This window comes from Coturnix japonica, chromosome 9 (genome assembly GCF_001577835.2).
Source record: "Coturnix japonica isolate 7356 chromosome 9, Coturnix japonica 2.1, whole genome shotgun sequence".
Lineage (NCBI taxonomy): Eukaryota > Metazoa > Chordata > Aves > Galliformes > Phasianidae > Coturnix > Coturnix japonica.
Window position 1 is genome coordinate 19,508,746 of NC_029524.1, and position 14,417 is coordinate 19,523,162.

General features: G+C 41.3%; 1 protein-coding gene across 1 annotated transcript; it reads left to right on the forward strand.

Annotated features, from left to right (window-relative positions):
• The first annotated feature begins 1,940 nt into the window (after positions 1-1,940).
• Positions 1,941-9,970, forward strand: NMD3 (NMD3 ribosome export adaptor). The gene is made up of 15 exons (XM_015872222.1): positions 1,941-2,077; positions 2,157-2,291; positions 2,667-2,763; positions 3,033-3,113; positions 3,361-3,489; positions 3,948-4,038; positions 4,187-4,265; positions 4,576-4,672; positions 4,934-5,051; positions 5,564-5,709; positions 6,173-6,285; positions 7,017-7,089; positions 7,576-7,682; positions 8,529-8,599; positions 9,021-9,970. The coding sequence occupies exons 1-15, from the start codon at positions 2,034-2,036 to the stop codon at positions 9,152-9,154; spliced, it is 1,515 nt and encodes a 504-aa protein (XP_015727708.1). The 5' UTR covers positions 1,941-2,033; the 3' UTR covers positions 9,155-9,970.
• Positions 9,971-14,417: the final 4,447 nt, after the last annotated feature.

Here is a 14,417-nt window from a genome sequence, read left to right on the forward strand (position 1 = left end):
CCAGCACTGCTCTGGCTTTGGGCACCTTCAGGCAAATCACATACAGCCACTGACCCAAGTGGCCAGTCATTTGCCTGTAAGAATATGAGCAAACCTGCTTTAAAAGTGCTTATAAACAACACACTTGCTTTCCCTGCACAGTGTGCAGATCCCTCCTAAGCTGTGACTTCAGCTGTGCTCAGTAGCTCAGAGACTGAACGGTACTTTCAAAGGTCAGATACAAACTCTATTGCACATGGTAGGATAAACACATCTTGATTTGCCTACAAGTTCAGCATTGTTCATATAATCCAGCTGTCAGTGTGCACACTGGTTTAATATTTGCATCCCCTAATGAGTAGAAACGAAGCATAACAGCGTAGGCTGAAGTAGCATGCTTAGGTAACATTACATAAAGAAACCCTAAGGATTATGACAGTAACAGCAAAAAACTTTCATGTGGCATAAATATTTTGTTCTCATTGAAGAACAGCAGAAGGAAGGATAAGAAATGATTGCAAACTGAATGTGCTTTCCAGCAGGGTATGATTCCAGCAAATGCCTACGTTCACCAGACAGTGCCTTACTAGCAACAACTGCTGGCTCTTTTCTGCTTAGATTAATCGGTTTTGGATTCTGCAGCAAATTAGAAGAAACTGAGATATTTAAAACTTCACCGTATCTTCCACTGTAGCCCCAGCCTTTGGAGAACCCCCATGTTTCAGAAGAGATCTGCACAAAGATGGGATTCAGGGGGAACAGAAACGTGCAGACCTGGGATACTGCAGAGCAGCTGCACTCACACACCTCCCCATGACTGACTGAGGCCACGATAACACTCACCATTGGAAATAATTACTTTTTTATTGCGTTCCTTCTGTGCCACAATGAGGACATCACCTTCAAGACGCTTTAGTAGCTTAGTAATACCCTCTGAAATGTTCTACACCTAACTGTGACCTTAGGAGCAGCCAGCATGGCTCTCCCCATTTGAACCAGTGCAGCTCCACATGGACACAGATGCAAAGTAAAAAGGTGCAACAAAAACCTATTCATGCTGCTTGCCATGCTTCAGGCCTGCAGGAGCCAGGCAGAGTAATTAACCACACTCCATGTGCTGCAACGCCACGTCAGTTTCAGACAGCAGCAGTCACAGAAGGAGGAACACCGTTTTTCACCCTCCCCCGTTCCATTCTCAATCATTACGACTGGAGTAGCTGGGAGCGGAGAGCTGACAGCTTTATCACCCGAGCTGCCAGAACGCACAAAGCCTGCTCGAAATTCACGGCAGCGCCTGCATGGTTCCATAACTCCTGCAGCTCCTGGGTGAAAAGGGAAATTAAATGGAGCTGTGAAAACTGCAAAGAAGCTCAGAGGAGCAAAACTGGTACCACTGTGAGAACTCAGCCAGCTCAGCAAAGGAAAATGTGCCAAAATGGGGGGGAGGGAAAGAAACCAAGTCAGGTAGTGTGACAGCCTGTGATTTTCAGTCGCCAAAGCAACTCTTCCTGTCAGGATCCATTGCACTAAACAGACCACATGCAATGTGTTGATACAATCCTGCTCTGCTTTTTCTGCTGCATAAAAACAAATTGCAGGAATCACAGGATGGCCTGGGTTGCAAAGGCCCACAGTGCTGATCGAGTTCTAACCCCCTGCTGTGTGCAGGGTCACCAACCAGCAGCCCAGGCTGCCCAGAGCCACATCCAGCCTGGCCTTGAATGCCTGCAGGGATGGGGCATCCACAGCCTCCCTGGGCAACATGTTCCAGTGCATCACCACCCTCTGGAGGAAAAACTTCCTCCTAAGAACCAACCTAAAGGAAACCAATGCTTCCTTCTATGATTCCCTGCTGTCAACTCTTTAGCGCACAGACCGCAAGCCGCCCCCATTCTCGGCTCCTGCCCAGCGCCCTCTCGCGGCGGCACTGCCTCCATCCCTCCCTCTCTCCTCCCCTTCCTCTCCATCCCGGAACCCGGCTCTCAGTCCCTCCCCGCTCCGTGCTGTTTCCCGTCCTCGTGTTCCTATTGCCGGTCGCCCCGTTCCGCCCGGCCATGGAGTACCTGGCGGCTCCCGCGGCGCCCACGCAGGGCAACATGTGAGTGGTGGGGCCGGGCTCGGGGTGACCCCCCGCGGGGGCTGCGGCTGCTGACTGTCTTTTGCTCTCTGTCCTTCAGCCTCTGCTGCCATTGCGGCGTGCCCATCCCGCCCAACCCGGCCAACATGTGCGTGGGCTGCCTAAGGGCACGCGTGGACATCACCGAGGGCATCCCCAAACAGATCGGAGTCAGCTTCTGCAAGCAGTGCGAGAGGTAGGGCCGAGCGAGACGGGTGGGCGCCCAGAGCTGCGCTGCCACGGGCCGGGCTGTGGGCCTTGTGGGCAGTGGCACCGAAGGCCTTTAAGGGTCCTTTCCAGCCTAAAACGTTCGCTAATTGTAATAACCAGGCAGGGCCATCGGCTGATGGAAGCCCTGCAGCTCTCACGTGCTTCCCTGAATATGATAAAATCTCATAAAATCTCAGCATCATCTGGATGCCTGGCTGTGCACCCTGCTGTAACAGGGGGGTTGGACTTTATCTATCTACCTTATTCTATCAGGGAGGCTGAGGTTGAAGCTGCTTATCTTTTGAATGATGTCATTTATTGAAGCCACATCATATGCCACAATGTGTTTTCTTTCTTATAGGTACCTTCAGCCTCCAGGAACTTGGATTCAATGTGCCTTAGAATCAAGAGAGCTTCTTGCTTTGTGTCTTAAAAAAATTAAAGCTTCACTTAGCAAGGTGGGTAATGAATTATTAGTATTTCAAAGCGTGTCTGTTAGCACTGCATGAAGTACAATCTGGCTAACTTGTGCTGGGTTCCATGACTCCAGAGCAGCCATTTGTGTTGGTATGGAGGTTATTAAGCGCTTTATAGCAAGCTCTAATAATAACAATCTGCTCTCATACAATTCATTGGAGGAACAATGAGCTGTACCATAAGCTCGTGTTTTCTGTTAGCTCGAGCTGCTCATTCTTCAGACTGAGCCCTTGTTTATTCCCACTGTCAGGTCCGGCTGATCGATGCAGGCTTTATTTGGACCGAACCACATTCTAAGAGACTGAAGCTGAAACTGACTGTTCAGAAGGAGGTAACAGAACTACAGTAATCTGTGTTTTTAAAAGCTTTTGTGGCAAACGTTATCCTTGTTATTGTTTGTTTGATTGTTTGTTGCTGTTTAGATAAGTGGTTCTCTCCAATAAAACACAGCGTGTGTTGAATGGCTTCTCTTGACAAAATGTGGATTTACTTAAATTTGATGATTGGGACCCAAATGACAAAATTTGAAGGATTTTATCAACTGTCCCCATAAAACTGTCTCAACTTCTGTTTTGCAGGTGATAAATGGAGCAGTTCTGCAGCAAGTGTTTGTGGTGGAATATCTGGTTCAGCCACAGATGTGTGAAGACTGTCATAGGATTGAAGCTAAGGATTTCTGGAAAGCTGTGGTTCAAGTCAGACAAAAGGTACAGACAAGCTGAGTTTTCAGTTGTTGATGGCAGTACAATAACGCAGAGAAATCTTTGGATGGTTTTCTGTTTTCTCAGGAAATGATGTGCCTACATTGGTCTGCTGCCACAGTAATGAGTTTAGTGGTTTTTCCTTCTGCTTTTAGTTTAGAAATTTTAAGGCACTGCTGGAAACAGTGGAACAGATTGTTTATAAATATTTCAGTCTTCTTTAAAGAAAAAAGATATCTGTAGCAACAGGGTATGCAGAAAAGAAAGAAAAAGAAATAAACAAAAGCCTTAAATAATTTGGTATACATTTACCACCTCTCTGAAGTCTTTTCGGTTGGGTTAGACTTTGTACTCTCCCTTTTCTAGGTGATCTCTACATATGAACGTTTATTCTCCAGCCATACTGCACTTGCTCTAGGGGATTCTGACATGACTGTGATGAGTTTATTCTGGCTTTGTTACAGACTCTGCACAAAAAGACTTTCTACTATTTGGAGCAGCTGATCTTAAAACACAGGCTTCATCAAAATACACTTCGCATCAAGGAAATCCACGGTGAGACGGCTTGTTAATCTGGAGGTAGAATGGACAAACCTGGATTATGTTGCTTGCATTAATAACTATGTGTGGGTATGAAAGAGAAGAATGTTCTTTTTGAATGCATTGCATAGTGTGTTCATCAGGCTTTTTTGTTTTCCTTCAGATGGCCTGGATTTTTACTATTCTTCAAAGCAACGCGCTCAGAAGATGGTAGACTTTCTTCAGTGTACAGTTCCATCCAGGTACGTTATTTACATCTGTTGCCCTCCTCAAAAGCTTTTGGGAAGTATCTGTTATCCTTCATTTTTAACAAGTTATGTGAGTGAAAATGTAATGAGCCTGTGTTATAGTTAAATAGACAAAAACCCTTCTGCAGAATTCTCATGTTTTCTGTTTGGCTATTGTGAAACTACCCTTCATGCATTTTTCTAATTCCTTAATGAATTTGCTGTTTGTAGCTATATACTACACTTAGTGGTGGTTATCTTCTGTTATCTTCTCTCAAGTAGTGTCTTTCTTGCTGCTTGAAGGCTCTAATTTTATGTTCTTTAGGTCGAAGTCATCCCAGCGCTTGACCTCACACGATGTTCACAGTAATGTCTACAACTACAAAAGCACTTTCTCCGTGGAAATTGTTCCAGTGTGCAAGGTAGTTTCTTTCTGTTTCATCTCCAGGGTACTGTATGAAGTGGCTGGAGTTTGGTTTTGCAGAGACATTGTTTATTTTACATGTAGGGGGACAGGAGGGTTTCCTCCCAGTGAGCTTGAAACTTAGCTAGCAGGTGTTGGCAGGATGCTGGGTGGGGACCTGAAAATCTAAAATTTAAAAATCCCATGTTTCTGATTTCTTTAAAGGCTTGATTAAAAATTAAAGGAAAGCGAATGTAAAACATCTTCTCTTTGCATGCAGGACAATGTTGTATGTTTGTCACCAAAACTGGCACAGAGTCTTGGTAACATGAGCCAGATCTGTGTGTGCATTAGAGTCACAAGTACTGTCCACCTCATTGATCCAAACACTCTGCAAAGTAAGTGTGGGGTTTTTTTTTCTGCATTATGGCATCATGTGTTTAAAAATCTGCTGGCACATTTTATTTACATAAAATCTTGTATTTTTACACCTTACTGTTGTAAATGTATTTGTGAGCTCACTGACATAGAGATTTAATAGCAAAGAAAGACCTAACTCATCTCTAAACCTAATTCCCTTATTGTCCTAGGAAAATGTGCAAGATTAGTGCTAGGTTTGTGGATGCTGTAGTGCTCTGCCAAGCACTTAGATTTGTCAGGGATATGCCTCAAATGAGAAGACCTCTCTATGTTTTAATGTGTTTGTGATGCAAAATGCCTCTAATAAGACTACATCCATAGCCAGAGTTTACGTTTACTGTATGTATCGTGTCCCAGATAGTTTGTTCTCATAACAGTCTTGAATGGAACGCATTGTAGCTGCCTACATTTTGGCTAGAGCTTTGTTTTAATTGATCTGAAAGAAACTCTCTCCCTGGTGATTGTCTTTGCTGGTTCTTGGTTTTTCCAGTTGCTGAAATCGATGGAAATACCTACTGGCGCCATCCTTTCAATAGCTTGTTCAACCCAAAGCAGCTTGAGGAATTTATTGTTATGGATATCAGTCGAGTTCAAGAAAAGAAGAAACCTGCAGGTGCAGGGGCAAGATCAAATAAAGTAAGAGTTCCTGTGGATGTTGTTTTGTTTGGGAGATTATGAAGATGTGAGTTCCGCTTTTAAGGCATCATTTTCTTTTGAAGAGTTTAAGCCCTGCTTCTCATGCCATTACAGACATTAGTATTTTATACCAGCTTTGCAGCTCTTCAATTACTGTTCTTTTTTCTGAAGTGTAAAAGCATTATTTTTTAATCAGAATTAGTGAACAAGAGTCACCTGTTTTTTCTCATTCAAAGGATAAAAGTAATAGAAAGTTACAAAGTAAAAAAGTGATTGCCCTGCTTAATTCCTTAGTTTTGTGAAGATGGTATAATAACAGTAGCAAGCAGTGTGTTTGATTTCTGTTCTAGAAAGCTTAATTACAGCCGTAGTTGAACACGCTGCGGTAGCAGTGCAAATGTTTTAACAGCACAGAAGGTTAAGCTGCATTTATTACAAGAGTGTTTATTTTTCATTCCTCAAGCACACGCTGGCTGAAGCCTGGGTAAAGAAAACTTCGGAGCTGGATACAGATCATCAGTATTTCTGCTGCACTCACTTGGGACACATTCTAAGTCCCGGCGACCTTGTCTTGGGGTCTGTTCTGTTTCTTGGTTTTTATTTTAATGAGCCATTCCATAGGAGTAAGTGTTTGATCCTTGCAGCGGGAATTTTGGTTATGGGTTTGCATAGGAAGCTTGAAAGTTTTCTATATGTGGCTGTGGAAAGGAAGTTTTGAGTCTCAAGAGCAAACACAGAAGAAAGTACTGGTACCTGCTGACTTAATTCTGTTATTAATTTGCTAGAGAGCTGGAATGGGTATTTCAGTTCATGCCGCTGACTTGGATTCTGTTCATGCCTCTGTATTATCAAGAAGGTTGTGGATTTTGTAAGTGAAATCTGCAGAAGGGATAGAATCTTTTATCTTGGGCATGAAGAGATGGTTATAACACAGTAGAACTTCTGGCAGAACTCATGCTGTAAAACTAACTGTTAGTTGACTTCTAAAGTGTAGATTAGAATAACAAGTCAGACGCAGATGAGAGAGACTGTGAAAATACATGAGGCTGGCGAGTGCAGTGTGCTACTGAACAGAATGTGGGGACAACAGCTTGCTCTAAGAGTTCCTCAGCTATAACAAGTGCATATAGATGTGGACTTCTTTTCTCTATAATTAGTTTGGAAGCATTGAATTTTCTGAGAAGCTGTAACTGAGGCTGTGATCTTTAACACAAACATTACATGTGCTCTTTAATGCAAGCATATAAAGCCTTGAGTTCATTTTTCTGTACTAAAATGAAAGTGCAAACTACCTGTTTTCATTTCAGATTTGACTTGGCCAACTGTAACTTGAATGATGAGTTTGTGAATAAGATGAGCCCACAAAATATCCCTGATGTGGTAAGCTAAATTTTTCTCTTTACAAATTTCTCTGCATTACTCAGGAAAATAAAGTGGCTTTATATCAGATAGACACTGGTTGCCTGGTGCTCAGGGAAGGAAATGTTAATACTGAAATTTGAATAGAATCCAATCAGTGAGAATTATTTTCTCACTACTTATATTTTTGAGTGGTGTTTGAATAATACATTTACCTTAACCTACCTTACTCAAATTACCCTGCACTTTGTGGTGAACACTCTTACATGCCTATTCAGGCATGTATGAATTCTATTTAAGACTTTTTAGAGCCAGAGTGCCAAAAGTCCAGGTGTCATATGTAACTGTCTTCAGTTTGTTTGTAAGACTGAGTCTGCTCTTTGTTCCGATTTTACAGCTGCCCAAATCTAGACTTGGGTGTTGCTTTGGTTTCTTAACGCGGGTTATCAGTTGCATATTGTGCCGCGTGTGTGTGTGTTTGTAAATATCTGTGGGTTTCCACTGTAGGTGTTGATAAAGAAGAGCTATGACCGTGCCAAGCGCCAGCATCGCAGAAACTGGAAACTGAAAGAGCTGGAAAGAGACAGAGAAGGCATGGATACAGATGATGAAAGGTTCAGTATCAACCACAAAGCTTTGAAGTCCTTTCTACCTCGGATAGCACGCTAAGTCTAAAAATACCATTTACCACTTTTTGCTAAGGATGAAACCCCTAGTGTTTGCATTAGAAACCCTAGTAATGCATTACTGACTGCTACGGGGGCACAAGCAAATGCTGCTGGTTCTGTAGGAGTGTGATGATGGCTGATAAAATAGATTCTAAACTATTAATAGAGTCTCTGTATCTTCCCTAGAGCAGGAAGCACTTTAAACATATGTATGCACCTTCTGCTTTTAGAATACGCAGTCTTGACTGCAAAGTTTTCAGGGAAGGTGGATATTGAGGTGGCTGGTGGGGGGTCAAGGAATGAACTAAATCCTGCATCTTAAAGATAACCCTACTATCAGATTTACTGTTTTGTTTTGTTTTTTTCCAAGAAAAAGTAACCATGAGACAAATGATGAATATCAGAGCTATTGTGTTTGTACCTTATGGCTGCTGGTTTTTTTAGCTAAGGGTTGTTTTTGTGAAAACATGTTTGTTATAGTTTGTTCCATGGCAAAGCTGAAACAGCAACGGCAGATAATAAATAATGTGTAATAGGATAGAAAAAATGAGGCAATTAGAGTTAAATGAGGACAGGCAATTTAAACATATTTTAGAAATGAGTAGGTGCTAATATTAATCAAAACAGAATAGAAAAAAAGCAGAGAGAATAAGTTGGCAATGTAAGAATGTTATCAGAAGGCAGAATTGAAGGACTACAGTCCTTTGTTGGCGATTTTTTGCTTTGATTTGTCTTATAAATTTGCATAAATGCAAAGGGAAAGTGAGTAAATACATTAAACCTTTTTTACAGACAATACCAGGACTTCCTTGAAGATCTGGAAGAAGATGAAGCCATAAGGAAAAATGTCAACATTTACAGAAGTAAGGCCTCTTTTACAATTTAATTGCATATTATTTAATCATAATTATGTAAGTAAAAATATTATTGCTGAAGCTCTAAATTTGGATCTTTGAACTGCTCATTCTTGGAGAAGCACTGCAATGTAGCAGCATGAAGTATCTCACTTGCACTGAATGATGTTCATACTGCTTGTTAAAACATGAGGGTAAATGCCTGCTTTCTTGGACACTCAAGACCTTTGCTGGGTGAAAACTTAATTTGCCAATTAACTTCACATCTTCCAAGAAGACAAGCATTATTCTTTGGAGTTGTTGGGTTTTATGATGGAGTTTGTTTGCTCATTGCTTGTTTTCATTCACTTGCAGTTGTTCAGGTTGTTTTGGGTTTTGTTTCTTTTGCTTAGCAGTTCCTTTATCACTTCTTTTAATTGATTTTTTTTAGATGTGGACATTCCAGTGGAGAGTGACACAGATGATGATGGGGCCCCTCGGATCAGCCTGGCTGAAATGCTGGAGGATCTCCATATTTCTGAGGATGCCACCGGTGGGGAAGGAGCGAACATGATGACAGAATAAGCAAAGAGCATTAAGTAATGCAATTAGTGTTTCCCTGGGGAGGAGAACATACCCCAAATAAGCAAACACTGTGAACTGTGATCACATGAATACAAAAAGTAATATTTTATCTACAACCATACCTCTAAATCACATTTCTGAATTAGTATTTCATGTATAATTATTTAGAAGGTCAGCGATTGCAAGTAAAGCTTCTGTACAAACACGGTAAAATATAAGTTCCACAAGTTCTTCTCCTCTCTGAGAGTTTTCTCCTTGCAGCTTCTTGTAAGGTAAAGACCAGGTGACTAACTTTGGTTTTATCCACTGGGAATATTAATTGTTCTGCACCGATGACAGCTAATAAAGAAAAATGTCCATTGGGAGAGATTTTGTTCTGGTTTGTTACACTTGTAGGTACAGTGCCTTACCTACTGTTTATTGTTTTCATTTCTTTACCTGAAATGGATTTTTCCTGTTTTAATCTTTTTGGCACAGTGATTTATTGAAGCCTTTTATTATGATGGTAGGCTATTCCATGTAACAGTTTTCTGGGGAGGTTTAAGAATTTTCTGATCCTGTCAATAAGGAAATCCCGAGTATTAGTGTTGGGCACACAAATTGCTAGAACGTGCAGCCCACAGTCAGAAAGATTTGAGACTATTTTAAAAGGTGATGAATATTGTATTGTACTATATTCCATGCCTATATCAGTGGATTAAATGCAGTTTGTATAATCTCTGATTAATATGCTGTGACATACTATACATAAAGACACTTTTGTCTCAAAATCTGCCTGAGTTTTTGCAGGTAATAAACTGGTTGGACAACATTTGACTTCTTTTTGTGTCTCAGTCTCATTCTGGATATGTATCATGAATCACCTCACCTCTGATATCTGGAGCAAGATACACCCAGTATAAACTATGAAAAACCTATACAAATGTTTTTGTTCCATCACTATTTATGTCAATGTTAAAATGAAATTTATCTCTGCTGTAAACCCAGATGGAACATAAGTGTTATACTAGAACATTACGTACTAATGGTATGTAAAACTTCTAGGTTTGATTCTGTTGACTACACTGGTGGTGTGCCATAGAAGGCAAGGGGGAAAACGTGAAAGTGTAGGAAGTTAGCTTTGATGTAGTGAAATTCTGAGCCTGCTGTAGGCATTGTTAGCAGCTCAGCCATCCCTCCGAACTGCTGTCTTCTATGGTGTAGTTGGATCACACTAAGCTCTCCTGCTTTCTCTCTGAGAAGCTTTGTCATAATTTTTACTATGTTGAACAGTCATGAGAAATTCATAAAGTTGCCAAGAAATGAAGAATGCTTTTGGTGTGCTTTTTTTTAGTGTATTTTACTACTGTCTGCACCTGCCTGTAGTGGAGGGCAAATGGAGATGAACTCAATTCTAGTGATTACTGGGCCAGATTTGTGGAAATAGAACTTCAGTTAGTAACTCACAGTCAGTATGTTCCGTGAGTGGATGAGATGTGTTTTGGGTTGTGATTTTTCTGACAGAGTAAAAAAGATCAATCCTCGCGCATGCTTTGATAATAAGCTTCCTGTTGGCAGATGGAGAAGGAGTTGTAATAAAAACCTGTTTTAAACTGTGCTGTTTTGATCAACCCTCTTCCTTCCTCCCTTAATGTTTTCCTTCATAGTAGCTCTCAGTAATTTCAGATGTATTGCTGTCTTATCTGTCAATCTGTTTGTTATTGGAGATGTCTCTCTTCTTTTTCCCCCTATGGTCTGTTACTGGCCTGTATTAGATTTCAAGCATCTTTCAGCAAGTCTTGTCTGGAAAGATGTTTAAGTATGGGTGCTAGACAAACAAGTCATAAATCGAGTCTATTGTTTGCTAGCTGGTAACACATAGTAACAGCTCTCCAATGAATGCCTAAGCTGTGTGTATACTTGAAACCCAAGTGAGCTCTCATTTTAGGTTCTCAAATTTACTGCGTCCCTTTAATATGTCAACAGTTGGGAGCCAGCAGAGGCTCAGATGGTTTACGGGCCAGTGAAGCCAAGATCTTCTCAGTGACACCGGATAAGTAATATGACAAAAGGTACTTAATTCACAGTAGAGAAAAGGCTGCTATGTAACCTGCATCTCCTGAAAATCTCCATCTGTGGATTAAGCCACAGTTTAAAGAGAAAAGATGTTTTATACAGCAGAGAAGCTGCTTCAGGATTCCAGTCATAACTGCTAAATGGTTTGCATGTGGCTTCTGATGAATTTTGAATTGGAAGAGTTGAAACATAACATCCTTTGAGTCTACTTGGGGAGGAGAGTGTTTGCTTTTGAGATGTGGATGTTACACAAATATGCATACAGCTTTGGATGGAGGATGTGTGATAGCACATACTAAGCAGTAGTAGTGTATATGGTAATTCATGGATAGCAGTACAGATTTTAAAGGGTTGCTGGTATCCGAAATAGTTATGTGATGGTTGTATGCTTGTCACATGTGGCAGGCTAGTAGTAGATAGAAAAGAAAAAATACTTTTGAAGTACTTAGCAAGGGAGAAAAAAAAAGCATAGGGAGCTGAAGCGATTTTGTTTCAGCAGAGAAGAAAAGTTTTGTACTTCAGAACAGCCGATGTGTTGTTCTTTCAGAAGCAAGGCTTTCACAATGAGAAACCAAATAAGGCTTCTTACGGACGTTAACCCGTCACCCTAATTCTCCTGTTTAGAAAGAGTTACTTAAGCTAAGGGAGTTTCACGTTTTCAGTAAATTACTGAGGGGAAGAAGGGAGACAAGGAAAATGGAAAACCTTGATTGAAACATTCTGGCATTCTTGTTGCTGAATTTGCTTTTAGTTTAATGGGAGATTACTGTTTGGTGCGGGGTTCAGTTCTCTTAGTGAATGTGTGCAGTAGTTCCCATCAGTGCTTGATGTGCTACCATCATTCTTGATCATTTAAATCCAACTCAGATTTCTTCTATCAGAAAACAAGTTTGTTGTCATGGGAATTACTCCAGCCTTTGTCCTGAGGAGCTACCAAGGGCTGCTGTGCTGGTTCTTGAGGCTGCAGCTCCAGGAATCTGCTGTGGCAGCAGAAATATCCTATCCTCCCTTGGAAGTTGTCATAGAAGAATTGAGATGGTCTTGTGATTACTGTGATAGTCCACGTGATGTCACTATTCCTTCATGTTAACAGCCTGGAGAGCAGCAGTCTTTTCAGCCGTTGGAATGACAAGGTGGCTCTAAATGCCAATGTAGTTCCTGATATGTTATTTTGAACCTAAATGAAAATAGCACCACCTTAATGGAAATTAAGACAAAAGCTTTGATCGAAATGTTCAGGGACTTCTGGCAATCTGCTCTTTCTGCTGACAGATTTGCCTTTGCACTTTGCCAGGGACACTTATTTTAGCTGTATGTTCCCAGAGCAGTTAAATATAGGAATGAGACTTGTGTCGGCTTCCAGAGTTTTTTGGCAATGTTTGCCATAGCTCATTCCAGAATAGTCATGTAGCAATGAATGCTACTACCAGAATTTACCTAGGTTTAAGTTTTCCATACTCAACCTTCATCACAAGCTTAGGATGGGAATCTGGTTAAAAGAAGAGGCAAGAGGTGAGATTTAGAACTTGTCAAAATCTCAGTTCCATGATAAAAGCATAATCAAGAAAGGTGTCTTTGTGTAGTTTGAATAATCGACTTTATAAAATGAAACAATTATGTATACCACACACATCCACAACTAATGCAGTTTCTCACATCAGCCAAGGGAATGCTTTACATGTGCTAAGAAAGAAAGGACTTGAAAGACAAAAAACAATCAATGTTCAGGGAGAAGTTTTCTAAGATAGAAGGAAACTCCTTAAGCTGTAAATTGTTTGGGTTGGCTGTTTATATACTGCTTAGCATGGTGTAACTGGATGCTGTGTGGACACCTTTATTACTCATGCTCATTTGTTCTTCAGCCCTCAGTTATAGATTGAAGCTCTAGGTTTGTTAGGGATTTTTTTTCTTAAAAGATGAAGGCTAATATTCAAAATAATCCAGACTTGTGTCCTTTAGGAGCGCGGAGTCCATCAAGGAGTGGAAACATTCCAGCAGTCAGATTTAGATAGCATGATAGAAATGTTCCCTGATGCCCTATAGAAGCCGTAGTTAGAGGTAAGCATGCAGATTCCCAGCACAGCAAACACAGAGAATTCATCCCAAAGCCCCAGGTTTGTAGAAGCTGGCACGCTGAGTCAGGAGATGCCAGGGAATCTAGACTGGTGGAAGCGTTTGTCGGAGTGTCAGCAAGAGCAGCTGTGCTGGGGCAGCTCTCCCAGTGAGCAAACGGAGGCAGCTGCTCCACAGCCTTCTGGAATCACCGGGTCCTGGTGCCTGTTCCCATCTCCACTGTGCTGAGCGCCCCGGAATCAGTTCCAGCAAAAGGATGCAAATGCTCCAAGTAGGGTTTAACAGGGATTGTCTCCAGTGGAAATTGTGGAAACATTGAGACAGCTGCTCTTCAAACTTGGCAGCCTCTGAATTCTGAATATAGCTTGTTTGTTTACCTTGGTGTCTCGACTGTTTGAAATTTCTCTTTCCCGAAACACATTGCCACATTGCCCGTGTTCTGACAGGATGCCAAGATGCATATACCTCATCTGGAAAACAATGTTTAGGTTTCTAATACAATTTTAATAAGTAATCATAAATCAAGTTCAGCTGTTACACTGGCCTTTAATGCATCCCTTCATTAAGCAGATAAATAAGCCATGCATGGGTGTATAATGGTAAACAGCTTTAATTGCCTTCAAATAAGTCTTCCAAGTACTAAAGGCTGTTACAGGGCATGAGCATTGTTTTGTTTTTTGCTTGTTTCTGAGAGAGGAGTGGCCATTTGTATGGGCTGAGCAGCTGTTAGGGCAATTTTGGTTAAACATTAGGGAAATATTTTGTGAGGAACAGAGTATGTTTGGGGCCTGTGGAGTCTGCATCATGTGGAAGTGGTAAAGCCAGACAGCACCCATAACAGCCTGAATCCAGCAACCCTCTCTGGTGCCAACATGATGGCTTCATATGAACAAGTTTTCCCTCTTGATTTTTAAAGTTTTTTTTTATATAGATGTACACCTCTGAAGTCAGGATATGTAGAAACGACCCATTTTTAAATGATGCTTCTCAACAGCCTTTTTTAATATGCTGGGTGGCATCCTGCATGTGTCTACATGAACTGTGCAGAAGGAAGCAACAAAAAGGTTTGTTTGGTCTCTAAGCAGACTCCAAGAGGTGGTGCCTACCAGCAGAGCCCACAAGGATGCTCCAGCTG

Excerpts from the sequence above, each read along its gene's own strand:
- NMD3 (XM_015872222.1), top strand. The coding sequence starts at position 2,034 with ATGGAGTACCTGGCGGCTCCCGCGGCGCCCACGCAGGGCAACAT. Across the intron at positions 3,114-3,360 it reads AACTGACTGTTCAGAAGGAG|GTGATAAATGGAGCAGTTCT; the intron begins GTAACAGAACTA and ends TCTGTTTTGCAG. Across the intron at positions 6,286-7,016 it reads CCCGGCGACCTTGTCTTGGG|ATTTGACTTGGCCAACTGTA; the intron begins GTCTGTTCTGTT and ends TTTTCATTTCAG.